Consider the following 19,499-nt stretch of genomic DNA (forward strand, 5'->3'; position numbering starts at 1 on the left):
TGCAAATACTAGATTGATTTTGTACGGGAAATAAGAAGCTAAGGACTCTTAGCGTTTGCTGATCGAACCGATGAATTCGTAAATTTAATCAATTACAATAATGTCTCCTTAATTGACGCTCAGATTGTGCAGAAAAATGGAAAATTTGGGAAGAGGAGATACGATTATGCGCGCTTCGAAAAACAGGTGTCACAGCTAACTGGTTAAAACGTGCACTTTTGATGCAACCTTCTCGAAATCTACGGGCTTATACGAGAAAAAAGGTCGAAGAATTATCTACCCCTAAATCCGCGTTACTCCCATCAACGCCTTATTTAAAAAGTGCACGTAATTTAACAGTATCGGTAGAAAATGATATCGGAGAACAAATAACCGACGAGAAACAAGCGGTTTTTAAAATAATTTCGGGCCAGCTAGCGGCCAATGTGCGCAGACTCCAACCCCCACCAGGCATACTCCAACCCCCACCACGCGGACTTCGAATTCCACTTCGGTTCGCCACTTGTCACGTGCAGGATCAGTCGGACTCAACGAGTAGGACCCAGTCTGTAAGCAGGTACAAGTGTCGCGTGCCGGTAATAAACCGCACCAAAGCATAACGGTCGCCCCATTCCATCTACCTGGCTTCTTCATACATAAAGCTTACATTCAATCGATCGAATCTCGGCTGAGGAGGAGAGAGAGAAACAGATCATATCTGTCCGATCGTTCGAAGGAACTGCTCCTCGTGGAACCATCGAACCACCGATTAATCGAGAAAAATCAAGGTAAGGGGACACGTTGCCTTGATATTTTCTATCAAGCATTTTGAACTATGTTACATATGCATTACAATATATTACTATTATAATATATACTTATGTTACTATATTACTATAATATTATAATACTATATTACTATTACTAAACTATAGCAGCGTGCAGGGAAGGAATAAAGTCCCACGAACGAACAATTCTCGAGGATCTCGTTCGCGAGAAAAATCGAGTTCGAAAATTCGTTAGAAGCCAGCACGCGGCTCGGTCGTTTTCGTTTAAACTTTCACATTCGTTGCCCTCTGTAATGTTTACATACGGTTTTTAGCCGCGCGGCTACCGGCTGCTCCGATCGTCGGTCTGTTTACAATTCGACCGATAGAAAAAGCTTGCGCACGATCACGCGTTATTGCTGGTCGCTATAATCATATTGTACATGTACATATGTGTTTTAGGAACCGAACGTTTATCCGGCCGTAATAAACATGTCGTCGGATATCAGAAAGATTACGATCAAGCTGGGACCGTTGGTCGTACGCAACGACGGCGACGAATATCTGCCCATGCAAATAACGGTCGACGGTGGGAGTTCCGTCGTGTGGATCGAGCAAGATCTCAAGAAGTGCAAGGATAACACGTTCTTCTACGGTTATTTATCGATCCATGTTTTTCGAGCCACTCGATATTCGAATCGCGTGTAACACACCGAATCGTTCTTCCATAGAATTTGCATACCGCGCCGGACAAGAGAAGGAGGAGGAGGGGAACAACACCTCCGGACAGATCACTAACAGACGTACATCATCGCTCGCTCGGGTGGTGAAGAAAGAGTACGATAACTTGATTCTCGGGAAAAAGGCGATCGCCGACGAGGCCCCGACCACCCCTAAATCGCCGAAAGAGTCGCCGACCGCCGTTACCGCGGCCATGAAAAAAGTGAAAATCACCGAGCCGGTTGATAGGAGTCTGATGCCGAAAATACAAAAATTTCTTAGACACAGCGATGCTATAAGCGCTGTTGCCGTTGACGACGAATGGTTATTATTTTTATAACTCATCGACGTAGATCGACGATCAACAATCTACGCGATTATCATACAAATGTTATGTAACTTTCGGTAGGGTGATTACCGGTTGTCGCGGCGGTACGTTGCACGTTTGGACCATAAATGGGAAACATCGTCTCTTGATTCCTGCCCACAAGTCGTCCGTCGAAGCCGTGGCATGGATACACAAGAGCAAGGACGTTGCCAGATTCGTTAGGTAAATTAATCGTCGACGGTGAAACGAATATGAATGAATTTCTTCGAATAATTTGTATCTACGGTGGAAATGTGCAGCGTATCGAAGGACGAAACTACTATGATATGGGACTGGAATATCGATGACCATTCTGTGAGCAGCATACAGTGTACGCACCAACGCTTGGGCACCTACGGTTGGTTCGACACGGTTTCCGTTAATCAGGACAAGACCACTATAGTTTGCGGAGGATGGGACTCCGTGTTGAAATTTTGGTCGACGGGTGTGTATAAAAGAAAAAAAGATTCGAAGAGATTAAACAGATAATACAGTAATGTCTCCCTTGCTGACGCTCAGATTGTGGGCAAAAATGGACAATTTAGGAAGAGAAGATACGATTATTCGAGCCTTGCAGCTCGTTTTTTTATAGCTGTCGACAATTCGTAACTATAACAAATGAACCGCAAGGATCGAATAATAGTATCAATTGTGGACAATTTGAGCGTCAATTAGGGAGACATTACTGTATATACAGCGTGTCCTGTTTATACGATGCCGCTTCTTTTGCGAGATATTAACGAAAAATCGGTGACCAATGAGAGGCGAGATCGGCTGGCGCGAGGCACTGGGATATTTTTAGCAAGAGTAATCATAACATTTACAAAAAATCGCATCCCAATCTATCCGGAAATCCATCCTACTAGTCTCAGTAACTGGTCCAAAATTTTGCTATCGACTTAAGTGGACCAGTTACTGAGACTAGTGGAATTGGTTTTCTGGATTTTTCGGATCTGTTCAAAAAATGAATTCCACTAGTCTCAGTAACTGGTCCTCCTAAGTCCATAGCAAAATTTTGGACCAGTTACTGAGACTAGTGGAATTGATTTTCGGAATTTTTGTGATGTGTCCGGAAATTAATCCCGCTAGTCCACCTAGGTCCATAGCAAAATTTCGCGAGGCGGCCGAGCCAATGAGCGAAAGCGGGCTTCCTTCGCTCGTTCGAGCGTCCGCCTTGCGCCAACCGAGCTGGCCTCTCATTGGTCAGTGTTTTTCGTTAATGTATATATATATACATAATATATTATAATACATATTTTCAGAACCCGGAGAGAAAACCAAGCCCACTATCGAGTCATTGCCGCCACGCAACCATAGAGTAAGTTTAATATATACGCGCAACTACGATCCATGAATGTTGTACCTCCCGTTATCGTAATTTCGTAGGGAGTGATGCAATTGATGAAAGGCCATACGGGCGTTATCACCGGTGTAGTCTGGTCGGATAAAAACGAAATTATATCGTGCTCGTTGGACGAGACGGTGAAAGTCTGGGATTACGAACAGAGCAAAATCAAACAGGAATTCAGCGACAAGGAAAGTTTTTACAAGCTCGATTATTCGCCATTGAATCGTTGCATAATAGCGTCCACCTACGACCAAGTTCGTTTGTACGATCTGAGAGCAGCAGGTACGCTCGGAATTTCAGTCTCGTCGATCGCCAATTAATTACGAAGCTTCTGCAAATTCGATGGGTTTTGCTATTTTAGATGGCAAGCTCGAGAAAACGTTGTTCGCTCAGCGCAAGGAACCGATGAGATGTCTGAAATGGTCGACCGTGGACGAGCATAAGTTCATCTTGGCGGGCGGTAAAATGCAAGTTTGGGACACCAGAAAGTATGTTGTATATCGTGTAAATGATTGCCGAGTCGCGTGACAACGTGTCGAAGGTTTTTAATCGTTTGGTAACGTTACGTTTCCAGCCCGAAATCACCGTTGTACGACCTACGCGGGCACGACGAGGAAGTGTTATGCTGCGACTGGTCGAATCCAAAGTTCATGGTGTTCGGTGGCGAGGACAGCATCGTAAGAATATTCGAATCACCGCGCGCAACTAAGGACGATGAATAAACGATGAATAAACGCGGCATTTATCGATGAATACATGTATTTAATGATTGGTCGACCGGCTTTTACTGATTCTCCGACCCCTCCCCCGCTCGCGTCCGCTTTCGCCGCATAGCCGCGCACACGCTCGGACTTCGGCATCGATCGTTCGAGATTCGAGCCGGGAACGAAGCACGAGAAGAGACGACTTCGGATTAAACCGTCCCGGAATCGGGCAAATGAGACGAAGATCATCGACCGATCCCCGGCTCTGGATGCTGCACAAGTAAGTACATCCTTAATTCTGATCGAACGTAATCTTCGGCGGGTAGCTAACGGGGAAGTAGCTGCTGCCCACCCTCTCTCCTCTTCAGCCCCTCCGGGTAGCTAACGGAGAAAAGTTTCGGGACTCGTTCCGTCGAAGGAACACGAACCGGTCTCGAGCGAGGATCCGAAGGATCCGATCCACCGGACATCGACAACGAAACTCCACTGTTTGCCAATTTCGACGGCGTGCGATCCTCGGAAAAGTTTTCGTACGTTAGACGCATGAACGAACTCCGGAACCGAATTATCCCGAGCTCCGGCGGCGTTGGATGGAAATCGTTCCGTGATTTCGAAATTTAAGAGGCGGAATCCGCGGCGAAGAACCACCGATTGGCTCGGGACGCGGGATGTAATTGTCGGCGGGAGAAGTTAGGCTTGTCGCGAGATTATTTCGCTGAGCTAAGATCGAATAAGTCGGAACTTATTAGTTTCTAAGTGAACGAAATAGCAGAGAATTTTTTACGCGAGCGTGAGTTAGAAGAGAGAACGGAAGAGGGATGAAAATGAATTGTTTTTGTATCTTCAGAATTTTATGTTTCAGTCATTTAGTGGTCCACAAAAATGTTCGTACACCTTCTCAAATATGATAATTATTTTAATTGACTTGATAAAATGACTGCTAAATGACTGATAAAATGGCCGATAAAAGACTCGAATAAAAAACTTAAAAAACGAGTTCTTATTTCTTTTTGTCATCCCAAGTAATAGCAAAATTAAACAAAAATACATTTTAGTCATTGTCTACTCCCTCTATCATATAAAAAGATATTCAAGTCACTCGGTACAGTTTCATAAAAGTTACTGCGTTTTAAAAGGTGTACGAACACTTTCTTGGGCGACTGTGAACGCATAAAATCCGCAGTCGAGTCCACTAGATTCAGAATGAAACTAGCACATCCCCCGCTGTCTGAAATTATACCCAGAATTCCCGAGCTCTTCTTCTTTTCTACCATTGCACCGAACCGATATTTATATCCACTCGCCTGTCTCCCATTGTTCCTGCAACCCCTTCAATTATGACAGTGATTTAAGAGGGTGTGTTACTTGACCGTAAAGTTGGAACAGGTAAAACCATCTATCCCGACGCGATGGACGACCATATATCTTCGATGAGGAACGCCGGCTTCCTCCACTTTGCCGGTGACATCCGCCGCAGCCGATACTTCAATACTTTTCGTAGTATACGCGCATCGACGCGCGGACAAAGGAGCTCGGGGATGCAACAACTGTCGACCGATGTCGATAAGTTCATCGTGCACGAGAGGAAAGCGAAGCATTTTTATATTAAAACGACTGTTAATCGGTACCGTACGTGTTGTCCGTGTCGCGATCTTTTCAAAATTATTGACTTTTCGAAACTGTCAACCCTTTGTCCTGCAAACACGTCTCGGAGAGACGTGGTCAGATCATCGATTCAGAAACGATTGTCACGTCTGAGAGACGTGGTCAAAAGATCGGGCCAGAAATGAGAGCCCTGGTGCGTCACTCGGGGCAAATATAAACATAACTAGTTAGGCTCGTGTTAGACTAGCTGATACGTGTTTTGTGGTTTTTTGTTCTTCGTCGTTCAATTGTTTTATTAGTAGCTAATGGAGGTGTGTGTAGCTGAACGCGTGCTGCGAGTTTTAATTGTTTACAGCTCGTACGAAGGTCGACCGATTTCGGTGAAATGTTTAACATGCATATAACATACCGAGATCTATAAAACAAATTTTTTAAATATTCGTCGTAGCCTCGGATAACCGACCTTGTCGTTGTTTGTGGTATATTGAATTTTAAATCGTAGGACAATGGGGTTAATCGAACACGATTTCATCTTCTAATGTCTGAGAGCTTCGAAAGAAAAAGAAAAAGAAATCCGAAAGGAGAGCACGCATGTGCACACACACACGCGGTATCGGAAATATTGATCGGATCATTTGAATATTAATCGCATTATATCACATGTACCTCTCGCGTGGCGTCGGCATTCCAGAATTAATTAAAACCGATATTTCTATTAAAACCGTACAGCTTACCGTCTCCGCCGAAATAAGTGCAATCCTTTGCTTCGACAATTCGCTATCGGACGGTGTAACAGTCGTTGGAAAATCTTGCCAAAGGCAATGTCGACCGTCTTAAGTTTCTGTTAAATAATTCTGTGAATATTTAAAGCGACAATTACTTATCGGGATCGTAACGCGGAGCACGCGATCGAGGAGAAATGAAATTAACAAATCGACGTCTTCCGTTCGATTGTTACAGAGCTGTTTCGATCGAAAAAGATAGCGAGCAAACAGACCGGCGTGTTTACAGAGCTTCTCGTGTTTGTTTTGGATTTACAGCCGGTCGTAACGCGCTATGGAATTTGGATATTTCGTTGACGCATTTGTAACGGCCGGATTAGTGCATGACAAATCGGAGCATGCCCGAGGAGACTAATCCGAGGAAGGTGGAGTCGTTCTGCCGGGGATTGCACGCGCTTACGTCCCCGTCCTGTTAATCATTTCGTTTCTAAGCCTTCCGGATCTTTTTCTGATACCGAAATCGAGAGAAGATGAGGATTGTTTCCAAATCGTAGCAAACCACGAATATTATCGAAGGAAGAAAATGTTCGATGGAATAATTACTAACTTCTAGATTCACGTTAGAAGATGCGCTAGATTCTCCCTAATTTTCCTTCATTTTGTGAACAAAAATCGTCGTTTCGGGAAGAGGAGATACGATTATCCGAGCCTTGCGCCTTGTTTTTATAATCAATGACAATTGGCAACTATAAAAATGAGTAACAATCGTATCTCCTCTTTCCAAATCGTCTATTTTTGTCCGCAAGCTGAAGGAAAAATTGGGGAGAATTTACAGCAGTTATTTATTCCACGTATTTAATCCGCTCGCGTCTAGAAACGTGTGCGCGCTGCTTGAAAAAATTAATTTATCTCCACGGAGCTGTAAAAACTACTGCAAAAAACAACTACAACGCAGAACAGGCTTGCCGACCGTTCCACATTCAACGGAGGCTGTTGTACAATCATTCTTATTCCTCTTGCAACCCACTCTAAACCTTCGCCGTTCCATGTCGAGAACTGTCGCATTATTAAGAAATCATAGCTCTCTAATAATATCGATGATGCGCGTGTAGAAAGCAAAATCCACGGTCCTTTTATTTGTCGTCTTACGAGCTTCAGTAAACAGCGACATCGTTACAGCGAATGTTACGTGTAACGAGACGTAGCATGATTCGTAGCATGATTCAGACGCGACAAGTTTTTCGAAGGTAATGCCGATCATTTTTAAAACTTACGTGGTTATCGACGTTAAATCTATCGAGGTCTAAAAGCAACTAACGACGAGCGTTGCCTCGTAAGAATTACAAGACAGAGATTACTTAAATTGTACGCAATTTTTATGATGCCTGAATAAAAACTCATACTTTTTATTTGTTCGTTTCACTCTGGCCTGGCCTCAAAGTGTCCCAAACATCTTCCAAACACCTTGAAATTTGAGAATACGTTTTTGCTTTCACTAAAATTACAATTCGAATAGCTAAAAACGAGTATACTCGTCGTGACGCAAAATACGGTAATGTCTCCCTAACTGACGCTTAGATTGTACAGAAAAATGGACAATTTGGGAAGAAGAGATACGATGATTCGATCCTTGAGGTTCATTTTTATAGTTAATTGTCATTTTATAATTGCCAACAATTCTAAAACTGTGCTGCAAGGCTCGAATAATCGTATCTCCTCTTCCCAAATTCTCCATTTTGGTGCGCAATCGGAGCATCAGTTAGAGAGACATTACCGTACTGCCGCTTCTCCACGACGAGTATGCTCGTCGAACCACGGTTAACCGGTTAATAAGAGCACATGGGTCACGCGATTCTCCGGGTTGTTCCGGCAACCTCCTGTCGCACAGAAGGCGAAGTAAAATCAAGTTTGTAGGTCAATCGATCCCCCGGAAGAGGAACGAGATACCGGCGGATGCACTTGGCCCATTTCGCGAGTGTATTTGTTTCGCGAGGTCCGGCCAGGCCTGGCTCTCTCTCTCTCCCCGAATTGCGTTCTAAATAATGCATCCATTCGCGGGGACGTTTGACCGCGCTGAAATATGCCGGGCATGAAAGTGATTCAAGAAGCCGGGCGGTCCCCTCAATCGGTAATTCTAGGACGGCGTGGCACAGCGCACGAAGAGAAAAAAGCTCCGCGAGGAGACGAAGAGAAAAACGAAAAAAACCTGAATGCCTCGCTAGCCGTGACATCAATTTTTATTACACCGGCTGTTCACCGCGATGCGACCCAGTGGACTTTCAAGGGGCGCTTTATTTCACATTCTATTCTTGCTTGCGGTGCAGAAACTCCTATATCGTTGTAACAAATGTTCGCGTATTTTTGTTACCACGTTCGCGACGATTGTCATTTCACTAGGAACAGTTACAACAGTTTACCAGGTAACTAATTTATAATTTATAAACTCGACGGTTTCACAAATATTTTATTTCTCTGCCGACAATACCGTTCGATGGCATCGTGTACCCGCACAATTTTAATAACATTTCCAATTTGTGCTATCAAGCCAATAAAATAACGTCTAATTGTATTTTCATATTCTCCCGGTCGTTAAAACCTAATAGCTATCCTGTTTCGTGTTTCGCTCGCCTCTTTACCATAAAGTCGTAAAATCGGCAGACCTATCCCCGAGAAATAATGAAACAATTAAAAACCAAAATTTCATCACCATGTTCCTTTCGTGACTCGCGTAATAGTCCTCGACTACACTCCGCGAGACTTTCGATCACAAAAGAAGCCATTAAATCGCGACCATTGCAAAATCGTCGGACGCAGAGACTTCTGCGAGGAGTTGCGCGCTGTTCGATCCGTCCACTCTTTCTCTGGACGTGCATTATTAAAAGGGTTAATTTCCTCAGGAGCGCGCGGCGGTCGACGCGGCGGTGTCGAAGGGTCGGCCCTTCGCATCGGAATTCGCTTTCGGTGCGCAAAAAGGAGCGCTCTCCCGATGCTCGAATTCCATCCCGCGCGGCGTGAAAGGGAAAAATAAAAAACGCGGAGTGGCGCCGCGCCCCGCGTCGTCGAACAATGGTCTCGGCGTGCGGTCGCGGCGCACAACGGCGCCGCGGTTTCTCCGCGACGTTTCTCGCGTTTCCCGTCTGCGACGATGAAGAACTGCGCGAGAGCCGCGGCAAGTAGGGCGGATTGAATGTTCGTGTCCGGATGTCGGGTCGAAGCATTAATCTTCCCGGCCCGGTCCGGCCCGCGGCCCATTATTCGCGTGCCGGTGATTCCGGAAAAAAATTGCGTCTAAATAATGCAACGGGCCCGCGCGTGAAATTCATAACGCCCCCGCGGCGCGTCGAGCGGCGCGCGGATTAAAGGGCCAGCTGGATTGTTACTTTTCTTCGACGAGTCGGCGAAACCGAACCATCGGCGAACGACGCGACGCTTTCAATTCCGCGATCGATCTGAATGCCCCGGCTTCTTTTGTTGCCCCCGCGATCCGCCGGCATCTTCTCCTTTTCAGCCCGCAGTCCGATTCTTCTTTCTGTCGCGTCGCGTCGCTGCATTACGCCGGGGATGCTGGCAAGAGGGAGATTTTGCTCGCCACCGCGGGATCCGTGAGAGATTGATCCCTGTGCAAGAGCTCCTAGCCGGCAATCAATGGATTTTAATTATGCTCTCTGGGGAACTGTGGATTTTCGGGCTGTTCGAAGGTACTGCTTGGTGGAAAGGGTTTTCTTGGTCAATGGCCGGGCAAGGAAACAATCGAAGAATTGGGAGGTAAGCTTTTTAATCTCTGTTGGAACAAGAGAAATGTACGCTGAAGATTTTTATGCTTGAGTGAATGTTCGAGTGCGATCACTAGGTTACGGATTTGACGTATTTTTGACTAAAGTAACTGGGATAAAAAATACGAAACTGTGAAGACATTGGAAAAATCGAAATCTTTCTTAACCTGTGCAACTTATTAAAATGACGAAAAAAAGGTATGCCATTTTTATCAGACTCGAACTTCTTACGATTAGCTTGGACAATTTTTAATTTGCATAAAAATTCAAGCGGTCTGGTAATGGCCTACTCGTTTCTAAGGCATAGTTTCAACTATTTTAAATATTGTTTCGATAAAAAGACGTTCAAAAGGCGCGCGATGCATCTTAATTAACGCTCGGGTACGCCGTTGTTCGTTTCAATTAAATTTTGATGGTTCGCTTAGTAAACTCTCTCCGTTTATATTTATATGTTATAACTCTCCGGCATATTTATGAAGTCTCCGTTTAATTTCAGCTGTTATCTGATCTGGTATTCGCTTACAGCTATTGTACCTAGATAACATCTGCATTCTGCTTATTAAAGTAGCTAGTCACCGCTCGTAATGAGCTTTCGTTAACCTTTCATAAATTACTTAACTCCGTTCGTGATAATATTTGCGAACGTTAAGTGGATTCCTATCTTTTACTAATCCCAGACTCTCGTCATTTTCGAGAATCTGAAATGAGATAATTGTTTCGCCAGTTAATAATTTCAGTAAATTATGCTAGCGATATTTTACCTATGCGTGTTTGTCACATATGCATGCAATCTGCGAATTAATTGCAACCTACGAAGCAAACGTCTTTGCTCGAATTGCTTTTAAAGATTAAATGTTTCTACCGCGGATATGTTCGACCAATGAATTAAAGTAACTTTAAATAAATTAAGAGATAAATAATATGTTTGATGTAGGAACACGTTATACACAGTTCACGAGGTCTATTATACAGAAAACTGGAATCGGTAAGAGCTGACAGTCTTCCAACTGTTTTTAAGTATGCGGTAAATATAATTAATGCAGTTAATATAATATAATATAATATAATATAATATAATATAATATAATATAATATAATATAATATAATATAATATAATATAATATAATATAATATAATATAATATAATATAATATAATATAATATAATATAATATAATATAATATAATATAATATAATATAATATAATTGCAATTACTATAATATAACTCCATAATTTCCCTTCAGCTTGCAACAATTATAAAAACGAGCTGTAAGGCTCGAATAATCGTATCTCCTCTTCCCAAAGCGTCCATTTCTGTTTGCAAGCTGAAGGAGAATTCGGTATTTATTTCTGTCGGAATAAAGCGTGACTCGAGAGGCGCCTAATCGAAATCCAAACAGTAATATCGGCGATAAACGATATGAACTCGTCAGCGATGTTGCATCCAATTTAAAGCGACGGGGGAACACCGCTATCTGTTCTCGTAAAGCTGACAATATTTCAGCGGCGAGTCGGAAGAAGGCGGCGGGAGAGGAAGAAATTGTGAGAACCGTCGATAGCGATTGTAGGAATAGTACGTGACGATGAATTGCCCGAAAGATTAATCGTCGATCGACGTAAGCAGAGATCGTATCACGGAAGTCGTGGACGTGGAGAAAAATTGATGAATACCTGACTACCTTCGCACATCGAAAATCACTTTATTATTGATCAAGAAAGATGACTTTCCTACGCTAACAACCATTCTATCTGCGAGGACGTTTCAAACACGGATCTTTAACAAGTCCATTCGTCATTCTATTAGCACAAATTCCGAGAAATTTCAAAAAATATTCCTCGCTTCCCGCGAACTTTGGTATTACTCTAAATACGCCACAATTAATTGACGATGCAGGAAGTTCTTTTTTAACGCTCGGGCATGGAGATTCGGGTCCATTTGGACCCAGAGTATAAATATCATTGTTCGACCATCTAGTCTCCGACGATCGATTAATTAATTCGAACACATGTTTCGGCAAGATCTACGTGTCTCTCGATCCGACGGACGATCGACGCGTTAACCGACTTTGTTCGCAACATTTCGGTGCATGCAGGCGGCGAACGGCGGCGAAAGGTTGCTGCTCGTTGCACCGACGAGGACGCAGCTTAACAATCGAACGTTTCTCCGTGGTTATTTCGGATTCAGTCGCAGGGCCAGATACAATCTAATTTTACGATCGATTACGTTACAGGGGGGACGGTTGAGCACCCCGAATGGTCAATTCGAAACTCCGGAGGTCGTTACTTGACCGTAGTTTCGATCTGTCCACTTGACGCATAGTTTCCCCGGAATCGGGACACGCTATACGTATACGCCGCGACACGGCCCGTTAAAACAATTACACGTTCGAGTTCGTGATCTCGGAAGTTTGTACAGAGTAAAACGGCAGTGGTTGCTAGCAACGAGCTGCGACCGATCGAAAATCGCATGACTCGGTTTGCGGATCCTCCCTCTGTCTCCCCTTCATTTCACCCAACGATGATGCTCGATAACCGAACCAGGATATTCGCGTTGCGCAGGAAATAGATAACCATCTTTTGCACTTATAACCCTTTTAACTGCAAAGCTGTCGTCATTTCGTTCCACGAAATAGAGATATTTATATACATCTAATATAGATTATTATAGTATAGTAGATGGAGACTCTAGAGACTCTATTACAGTAGATTAATAGTTCGACAAAATAGAGATATTTATATTCAGCTAATATAGATTATTATAGTATAATAGGTAGAGACTCTAGAGACTCTATTATAGTAGATTAATAGTTCGACAAAACAGAGATATTTATATTCAGCTAATGTAGATTATTATAGTATTATAGGTAGAGACTTTAGAGATTCTATTATAATAGATTAATAGTTCGACAAAATAGAGATATTTATATTCACCTAACATAGATTATTATAGTATAATAGATGGAGATTCTAGAGACTCTATTACAATAGATTAATAGTTCGACAAAATAGAGATATTTATATTCACCTAACATAAATTATTATAGTATAATAGATGGAGATTCTAGAGACTCTATTACAATAGATTAATAGTTCGACAAAATAGAGATATTTATATTCACCTAACATAGATTATTATAGTATAATAGATAGAGACTCTAGAGACTCTATTATAATAGATTAATATTTCGACAAAATAGAGATATTTATGCACATCGAATATAGATCATTATAATAGATAGAGACTCTAGAGACTCTATTATATTAGATTGACAGAGACATATAATATTTCTGTTCCTTCTCGATATTTATTCTCCTCTTCCATGTAAAATTTAAAACCCACTTTTTTTAAGAATCTATTAGACTTGAACGGTGAAACGAAAAACTCGTTCGAAATTAGAATACGGTAAATTTGATCGTCGATGACTCGGAGCCGCCATTCGAGCCGCTAAAGAGTCGAGAGGTATTTCCAACGGAGGAAACTACTATTTCGCGATGCAATCTTGATCGGAGAGATGCGGAACAATTGCGAAACGTACGTATTCGGAAGTTGCGAGCCGCGAGAGAGAGAGAGAGAGAGAGAGAGAGAGAGAGAGAGAGAGAAGCTGTGTGTACACGGCGATGTTGTTGATCGAGGAAGACGGTTCGCAATTGCTTGGGTCAGCTGGTCTTCAACGGAGATCGTGTTTCATCTAGGACGATTGAATGATTGAGTGTGCTCAGGTTGTGCTACGAAGTTAATGGATCGTGTCTGATGGCTACGATCCGGGCCCAATGTGTTTGCAGTGGAAATTATCTTGTACTTTGTATTGCGACAAGTTTGATGAAGTTCGACGAAGTTCGACGAGATTTCGCGGGGTTTATAGCGTCTGCTCGGTAGCTTCAAGAACTCGTCCCATATTACTTTGTTTTAATTTAATCCGCGAGAGTAGCTTGCACACCCACCCCGGTCGACGATCTTGCACGTAGCCGTTCTAGTTTATAATCTATTCGAACCTTCGCCGAGTATGCATCGAGATCAATTTTTTATTCGCCTCTCTGCCTTGCGCAAATCTAATCTATGGGAACGCGGTCCAGTGCAGTTCATGGACCGTCCGATTGTCCCCAGTTTACCCATTTAGTTTCTGGCCAATGCGAAGCTTGGAGAATTCCTTGACAGAGTTGATAAACTCGTTATCGAACTTCAAGTAACCTGCTGCAGCGTGTAGTTTGTTTCCGCAGCATATAAAAAGCGTGGACGAAGTTTAATGCACGTGGCACATAGCTTATTCGCGAGCTCATTTAAAAAATGAGAATTTAAAGAAGAATAATCGACTAAAATTAGATGGAACAAAATTCGATGCTCTATCAGCTACGAGAATTTACAAAAAAATCGTTAATCACGTTTTCCCTAAATTTTGAGTTCGCGCCAGGAATTTGCATAGTTTTGCAGGCTAGCGGGGAAAGTGCGTCGATTCGACGGCCATTCGTTGATGCTGCAGGGACTGCAAATATTGGTGCGATCCCTTTACGGCGGAACGACGCGTCGAGTATCGTAGAAAAAGTGCGACACGGATAGCTCATATAGCGGATATATGAATATTAATGGCGACGAGAGAACCTGTTCATGAAAGAAGGATATCGACCATCAGGAACCTGTTTACAATTTATTTGCATCCCTGTATACCGGTCCCTGTAAAAATCGCATCCTTTAACGTGCGTGCCGGCCCCTCTTCTGTCACAACGTTGCCGCGCTGGCTAATTTATACGAGAGCCGATATAATGACGGTGACCCCGTCGATTATAGACGATTCATCGATTTTAATCACTTAATTATTCTGTAACGGCGATAGATGATCCTTGGACCGACGAGCCGCATATTTCTTTATTTAACAATTTCTGACGCATTAGGCGCGCGGTATTCTTTGGACAGATAGCGAGAGAGAAGAATGTAGACGCTTCCCTTATCGATATTCCCTTATCGAGTATGAAAAATTGGAATAAAATTCTAATCTCTTGTCACCAATATTTAAGCATTCAATTAAATTTAGGCACACACACGATAAGCACCAATATTCTTTCCCTTCCAAGAAATTACTGCGATCGAAAAATTTTTTGCGATCTAGCAATAACTTATCGAGTATAAAAAATTGGAATAAAATTCTAATCTCTTGTCACCAACATTTAAGCATTCAATTACATTTAGGCACACGATAAGCATCAATTTTCTTTCCCTTCCAAGGAATTATCGCGATCGAAAAATTTCTAATCGCAGTAGCTGCGAAGAAAATGGCAATGTCAAGGGGTTAATAAATATTTCAATTTTCAAGATCCGTGGCTGAAACAGAAAGACACAGCGAAGTTCATAGCCCATTGTTCGAGACCGCGTTCGAAACGTCGCGGGATATTAAAATAGAAGAAACAGGTGATCGCGTGTCCAAGTCGCGAGCGCGTAAAAACCTCTCGCGCGACACATAGTTTTTGCATGCCGCTCGTCGAGCTCAACTGTTAAAAGTTCGACGCGGTAATTCGGTTGAACGAACCCAAACTGTAAATAGATCGAGCCTTGGGTGTTTACGATCCGCGACGCAACGAACGCAGGGGCCATCGATTCTTTATACATCATAATTCAAATCCGTTACCTGTCTTTTCCTTATAATATATAAATAACTTTCGTCTGTTCTGTGCTCGATCCACTAATTTTTCTCATAAACGCATAAAACCCCCGGTCCTTTAATAAGTAATTAAATTCTTACTGCACGGAATTTCCAATCCGATGGAATTTTCGTCCGGCGAAGATCTCGGAAATTAAAAAAAACTGCCTCTTGCATATCTGTAGAAAAAAAGGCTATTACCAACACGCTGACACGTATCAAGGTTGTTAATTCGACGGAATAATTCAAGGGGAAGAAGCGTCGCAAGATCGAGCGTGCGACCGATCTCCAAACGCGCGAAGAGACGGACAGTCGGCTCATCGGGTCCGCTCGGTCCGCAGGCTCTAAAACAGACTGTATATTCGGTAATGGGATCATTTGCCTGGTCTCCCTTCCGCTGTTCCCACTCCGTTTGTCTAAAGACTAATTCGAGCTGCCTGGAGCTAACCAAGACATACGTTTCCCGTATGCGGCGAGGAGCGCGCGTAATCAGGGAAAGGTAACGATGGTTAATCGCGTTCGCTTCAGGAATACGAATCGTCAATTTCTTAGCGGGCGGGTCCAGGCGGGTCGGCGGATCGGCGGGTCGGCGGGTCGGTCGGTCGGTCGGTCGGGTCGACGTGTCTTCCATAACGACAAATAATGTGCCGCTATCGATCAGGCGGCGGGCGGGTCCGCAGCCCTTTTCGAGCGTGCACGCGAGACGATACGGGAACGACGAGGAAGTCTAATGAACCCGGCGACGCTCTATCACTCTTCCAGGCCCCGCGTTTCTTCGGCCGCCCAGCGCCATCCTCGTCGCCGCAAAAATACGCGCCATCATGCAGATTTATACCCGCGAAACGAAGCCTTTTTCCGACGCCGCCCGTAAGAACTGCTACCAGTCCCGCCGTGCCGCGCCGCGTCCCGCCCGCAAGAACGTTATTAAATGGCCGAACGATTTTCGCCGCACCCCATCGGCGCGGAGTTACGACAAACATTCATCGTCCTCGGCCGGAAACAGTTTTATTTTCCTTTTTTCCCCTCTATCGGAGAGCCATTAGCCAACCGACGTGGTTTTTAGCGGCGACGAATTTTACTGTCAGTTTAGCCGCGGCTCGGCCGCTGAATTATCGGAAATTCCTCGAGCTTTCTTCCCGCCTTTCTTTCTTCCCGATGTTCTTCGTCATTGTCGCGCGCAATTGTTGCGAACGCGATACCATACACCGCACAGCCGAAAATATTCTATCGCACGAACAATCGCGCGAACGGTGTGTTTTCTATTACAATACCGAGGTATACTCACCGTTTACATAATTTGCAACCGCGGCTTGATATTTATTCACGATTGTTCGAGGCGGCGTTTCGAACGTTGCGGTATAAAAACGAGATGAAAGGCTCGAATAATCTCTTCCGAAATAGTCCATTTTTGTGCACGATCCGAGCGTCGATTAGGGAAACCCGTGGAATTAACAATTGCATTGTCGGATAGAAGAAGAGTCCCTTTAATTCTTCAACCCTTTGCTCCGAGGATCTCGAAATTTAAACGTCCGCGGCCGATCCGAAAAGTATTCCCAAAGCATCGTCGAAATCTTCGAAAATCGGAGATTATTGTCGCGACCTTGTCGGCTTAATTCCGGCGCCTCCGTCGAGAAAGCTCGATGGAAGGAAAAGCTCGAGATCGCGTTCCGTCGTTAGGTGCCGCGGCACCGTTAAGGAGAATCCGAAACGGTAACAGTAAACCAGCCTCGGTACATTAAATTCGCTGTACAGAGCCTTTCCGACGGAACCACTCGATTTCGAGGCTGCTGCCGCCGCCGGCCCGTCGTCTATTTATACCGCGGTGTACGGCTACAGACACTTTTTCTCCCCGGCGAACGTTATTTAAAGGGACGTAGTTACTCAGGGATGCAGTAAACCGAGCCATTATAACTCTCCGGAGGCAAATAACCGGGGAAGCTTACCCCCATATCGCTCGCTTTCATAAATCGAGCCACGGGATCTCTCCTATCCCTTGGACAAAGGAACGACGAATCTCGCTCCGAAGACTGTGGCCGGGACGGGGCGCGGGGTGCGGCGGGAAGAGAGGGACTTGATAATGAGCCCGAGAAGATACGAAGGTATCGCGAAATAAATCCGTGGCTCGGAACGAATGATAAAGGGAGCTGCAGCGCGCGCGCGAAACGCTGCCCGAGAAACACCGAACCGGTGTGTTATCGAGGTCGTTCTGTCGGAGAACACAGGAGGAACTGCCGGGGAATATAATACTTCGCGCTGTTCACTTGACCCTGGAGCACGGAGCTGGTTAACGAGCCGAACCACCGCGCCTCTCGCCGCGCCGAAGATCGTTTTCCATCCTGCATGTACACCGCTATACTTCTATCCTACTTTTCCCTCGCGGTGTGAAAGCTGACAGCTACGCCGGCTTTGCGGTTCCTATTATCTCTGCCAGAAAATGTATACCGTCGGAACCGCGAACGCCGTTCCGCCAAGAATTACGCTGCCACCGGGAAGTCTCTGCTCAATAATTTGCCCGATCCTCGAAGAATTATCGACGTTCGAGCTCGCCCGATCTTCGCGAGAACCAACACTTTCGAAGCCAGCTATGCTACAAATTATATCATACTGCGAAACGTTTCGGAGATCGTCCAGGAAGAAGTCCTCGGCTCGTCTATTCCTTAAAGAAGAATTTATCTTAGCTCTGGTATTTTAGATAAATTCCGAAGTAAATCCTATGATTTACGAACAAGAGTACGTTTTCCATGTTCGTGGGAAAAGTGAACACCGTATTCAGGACATTCTGAAACACTTTCGACAATTACGATAATGATAATAATATTACAATATTATTAAATATTTGTAAATGTTACAGTATGTAATACACGCTACACAGGGTATTCCATAATTATGTTAACACTCGGAAAGGGGTGATCCCTGAGGTAATTTGAAGTAACTTTTTCCTTAGCGAAAATGCAATCCGCGGCTTCGTTTGCGAGTTATTAACGAAAAACACTGACCAATGGGAAGCGAGCTCAACTGGCGCAAGGCGGGCCGAGGCAACGAGCGGTCGAAGTCCAGTTCTACTGATTGGCTCGGCCGTTTAGCGCTAGGCGAGCTCGTTTTTCATTGGTCGCGGTTTTTCGTTAATAACTCGTGAACGAAGCCTCGTAGAATATTTCCGCCGAGGAAAAAGTTACTTCAAATGCCCTTAGGAATCATTTATTTCCAGGCATTAGCGCAATTATGGGACACCCAGTATTATGTACTTGCGACGAAATTATTCTCGTGAAATATGGCATCGAAATATAACCCTGTTATTTCACCCGCATTCTTTTCCAAAAAAAAAAATAAATAAAAAGAAAACGTACCAAATTCTTTGGTAATTCCGAGGTAATACAACGCTCGCGCGTTTCTCCCACGCGAAAGAAGAGTCTCGAACAATTTGGGGCACTCACCTTCCCGTCATCGAAGCGGAACTTCCAGCTCCCGTCAGCTTCCGAACCACGGTGGCTCTGGAACAAGAACGGGGAATCGATCGGTTAGTTTCTACCTCGGACAAGATTTCGAAATTATTATAGTATTCTGTCCATCGGAATACAAGTTTCCTGGCACCTGTCGGCCGGCAGCGACGGCCAAAGCTGTATTAAAAATTCAATGGCAGTTTCGGAGGGTGCGGGATAGCGCTGGGAGAACTTGTGTAACTCAGTTGCGGCGCCGACGAAAAACCACCCCTGACCTTCGAGCACTCCGGAGACGATCATTTCCTTCCATTCCCTCCCCCCCTTCCGTCTCCTCGGGGATTCTCCTCCGCCTTTCTCTCTCGGCAAGAAGTTTCATTCGTCTCGCGCGCTTCCAGCTTTTTCCCGCGTTCGAAGCCGGCGAAGAAATGTATTACATCGGCCC

The 19,499-nt window shown here is 44.3% G+C and overlaps 2 protein-coding genes across 3 annotated transcripts in view; one reads left to right on the forward strand and one right to left on the reverse strand.

Moving 5' to 3' along the window:
• The window catches only part of Pgant9 (polypeptide N-acetylgalactosaminyltransferase 9), a 285,663-nt gene extending 266,555 nt beyond the window's left edge, over positions 1–19,108 (reverse strand). For both annotated transcript variants that reach the window (XM_033467572.2, XM_033467569.2), the window contains exon 1: positions 19,052–19,108. The gene's annotated coding sequence lies outside the window, so the exon portion shown is untranslated. The remainder of the gene's footprint in view (positions 1–19,051) is intronic.
• On the forward strand, positions 505–3,955 carry LOC117218858 (ribosome biogenesis protein WDR12 homolog). The gene is made up of 9 exons (XM_033467577.2): positions 505–767; positions 1,209–1,401; positions 1,478–1,790; positions 1,876–2,016; positions 2,094–2,278; positions 3,096–3,151; positions 3,220–3,463; positions 3,543–3,669; positions 3,756–3,955. The coding sequence occupies exons 2-9, from the start codon at positions 1,239–1,241 to the stop codon at positions 3,901–3,903; spliced, it is 1,377 nt and encodes a 458-aa protein (XP_033323468.2). The 5' UTR covers positions 505–767; positions 1,209–1,238; the 3' UTR covers positions 3,904–3,955.
• Positions 19,109–19,499: the final 391 nt, after the last annotated feature.

The sequence above is a fragment of the Megalopta genalis genome, chromosome 4, assembly GCF_051020955.1.
Source record: "Megalopta genalis isolate 19385.01 chromosome 4, iyMegGena1_principal, whole genome shotgun sequence".
NCBI classification, from domain to species: Eukaryota; Metazoa; Arthropoda; class Insecta; order Hymenoptera; family Halictidae; genus Megalopta; species Megalopta genalis.